At 38.1% G+C, this 3,275-nt stretch overlaps 1 protein-coding gene across 1 annotated transcript in view; it reads left to right on the top strand.

Moving 5' to 3' along the window:
* The window catches only part of LOC106871202 (uncharacterized), a 44,745-nt gene that overhangs the window by 9,018 nt on the left and 32,452 nt on the right, over positions 1–3,275 (top strand). The window contains exons 6-8 of the mRNA XM_052975962.1: positions 2–61; positions 271–381; positions 2,608–2,846. Of these exons, the coding sequence (XP_052831922.1) occupies positions 2–61; positions 271–381; positions 2,608–2,846 (410 nt within the window). The remainder of the gene's footprint in view (position 1; positions 62–270; positions 382–2,607; positions 2,847–3,275) is intronic.

The following is a 3,275-nucleotide window of genomic DNA, read 5'->3' as shown; positions in this document are numbered from 1 at the left end:
GGCGGAGGTGGGGGAGGAGGTGGTGGAGGTGGAGGAGGAGGTGGTGGAGGTGGTGGTAAAGGTAAAAAATAAGAACTGTTTGTTTATGTTATGTTGTTTATTTGTTTTATTGTTATTGAGAGTGAGGGTAGAGAAGAATAATTGACAGCTGTAACCGTTTTTACCTGATATTGTTCTTCTTTGTTGTTATTTCGATATTTTCTTGTTTTCTCTTTTTTTTCTTTTTTTTTTTCTTTTGCTACATCAATCGACCCACCATTTTTTTTGTAGACTGTGTTGACAAAAATAATTTTTGTGCATCGTGGGCAAAGAAGGGAGAATGCAAAAAAAACCCTGGATACATGCTACCGAACTGTAAAAAGTCTTGTAAGCAATGTAGCAGTAAGTATTGGCTATGATGAACAAGAATGGATCTCTAATATTCGAATGCGCATACTATGAGACTCATATGACGACACTGCCTTGCCTATCGTCTGCATGTGACTCTCACAAACTGGATTGAAAAAGCTTTACAGCAAGACACTTGACGAAGTCAAGGATTCGTCTTCTCGCTTGCATTCTCCCCTCTCGTTTTTTCCAAACAAACAACTCACACGTGTAGCATGGGAACTTTCCAGAAAAAAAACTACCCTCCAAGCAACCAAAGGGACACAAATCAAACGTCCGTTTGACAATTGGAAGGCTCTTTTATGTCTAATCTTGTCTAATCGTTTCTTTAACAATATCTTCTTATTTTAATCAAAACCTCATCTGCTTAGATCTTCTTGACAACCTCAAGGTTCCGTTTTCTTGCCTGCATTCTTAATTCTTTCTCAAACAAAGTACTCGCATGTGTAACATAGAAATTTTCCAAAAGAGAAATGCCCTCCAAGAAGCCAAAATGACATAATTAAGCGTCCATGTCACAAACGAGAGGTGTTCGTCTCTTCTACACAATGTTCTTAATATTTTAATGAGCTACCCACTTGATTAGCATGATCATTTCACAGTCAATTTACTCTTAACTTACTCCTAGTCTTCTAAATGTTTGCTCGATATCTGCAAGTTTTCCTGTAATCCAGTGTTTTTTTTCTCTTCGCCTTAATAAGCCCCACTGGACTTCCCTTTTCACTGGTTTGTCTCCTCTCTTGTTTTACTTTCCGTCCAAGAAATATTTCTGAACATCTAACAACGCTTAAGTGCTTTCATGTATCTGATGAATAGTGGACACAGCACAGGTAAACATACCAACACTTACATACACCTACACATGTATTAATACATGTATATATACATGTATATACATACAAATAGATAGATAGATAGACAGACAGACAGATAAAGGAGAGAGGGAGGGAGGGAGAGATAGATAGATATCATAGATAGATAGATAGATAGATAGATAGATAGATAGACAGATATCGATATGTATGTACATATATATATGCACGTTTGTAAGTATACTTATTTATATAGACATGTATTAACATATACACACACATGCACGTATTAACATATACGTACGCGCGCACACACAGACGCATATATATATAGACTGACTGAATAGACCTACACGCATACGCGCACACAGGCATAACATACACATGCACATGCATTCTCTACATATACATACTCCAGCGCCTCACGAAAAATACCAACACAGTCCATGTTTTACTTATACATTGCTACTCTGCCCACACCTCTGCCACTTTCTTTGTTTGCTACTACAACGCACTGTAACTTGGCTGTACTGATTGGCTGTATACAACGCACACTTAAGCCTTTCTAGTAATTCTTCTCTCACCTTTTGTCTCTCCTACCATTTCTCGCTCCTGGGAGAAATACTTAACAGTATTTCGTCTGTTTTACGTTCTGATATATATACATATATACGCGTGCATGAATGTTTGTATGCATGTATGTGCGTACGTACGTATGTGTGTATGTATACTAGCTTTCTGTCTAAGTTTGAAACAATTACTGAGATGGCAGAATCGTTAGCACGCCGGGCAAAATGCTTAGCGGTATTTCGTCTATGTTTACGTTCTGAGTTCAAATTCTGCCGAGGTCGATTCTACCTTTCATCCTTTCAGAGGTTGATAAAATATGCACCACTTAAAAGTTGAGTCGATGTAATTGACTTCTCCCCTCCCACCGAAATTGCTGGCCTTGTGCCAAAATGGGAAACCATTGTCATTATTAAGTAGTCTTATTTTCATCACGTACTTTCACTTCACTACCGAGCACAGCTGTGTTCCTTAGACATATACTGTAATTTGTTGTGATGCTCTTATTTTTACTGTATTGAAAGTGTTTTACGTAGGATGTGTGCAGTGCCTAGTAGTGTTATTTTCTGTATGTTATATATATTTGTAAGTCCTGGTGTTTTTGTTATGTATTTGTCTGACTATTTTATCATACCTAATGCACCTACTATGACAGGAATTGTTTCTGTTTTTAGACTCCACATTTGAATTACCTCTACGTCCACATCTTTCTATATTGAGAGTTGTTTTCAGACTCCACATTCGAGTTATTATTGTTGTTATTATTATTATTATTATTATTATTATTATTATTATTATTATTATTATTATTATTTATTGCTGTTGCTGTTGTCGATTTCAGAGTGCGAGGATCAAAATATGCATTGTTCTTACTGGGCCAAAAGCGGGGAATGTAGAAAGAACCCTGACTACATGATCTCAAATTGTAAGAAATCTTGTAACAAGTGTGACGTCAAAACTGACGATTCCGACGCACCTGAACGTAAGTTTAGCTTTGGCTTCTTCTACTCGGTTGCCATTCACTTTTCCTGCTCCACCCGCTTTCTACTGTTATTGCTATTGCTTTTGAAAACTAACGAGGTTTTACAAACAATTTCTAATTAAAAAAAAACCTCCAAATATTTCATAGCGAAAGGAATTTAACAAATGGGCGTTGAGATTTGTGATGATTTGGAAATGGTGAGTACAGTACTCGGAGTTTCCCGAAAGCCACGAGTGTGTGTGTTTGTGTCTGTGTGCGTGCGTGTGTGTATATGTGTGTTTGTGTGTGTGTGTGCATGTATGTGTGTGGGGGTGTGTGTGCGTGTGTGTCTGTGTCTGTGTCTGTGGTTGTGTGTATGTGTGTGTAAAATTTGAACGGCAAAAATCCCCGTTTTATTGTCCACTTGCGAAAAAAATCTTCACACAGGTATTCTCTCTTTAATGTGATGTGAATGATGATGATGGTAGGGTGGTGGTGGTGGTGGTGGTGGTGGTGGTGGCGGCGATGGTGGCGTTTGCCGTCGTGGG

This window comes from Octopus bimaculoides, chromosome 23 (genome assembly GCF_001194135.2).
Source record: "Octopus bimaculoides isolate UCB-OBI-ISO-001 chromosome 23, ASM119413v2, whole genome shotgun sequence".
Lineage (NCBI taxonomy): Eukaryota > Metazoa > Mollusca > Cephalopoda > Octopoda > Octopodidae > Octopus > Octopus bimaculoides.
Note: the sequence above shows the minus strand (reverse complement) of the source record. Positions and strands in the feature narration are given on the sequence as shown.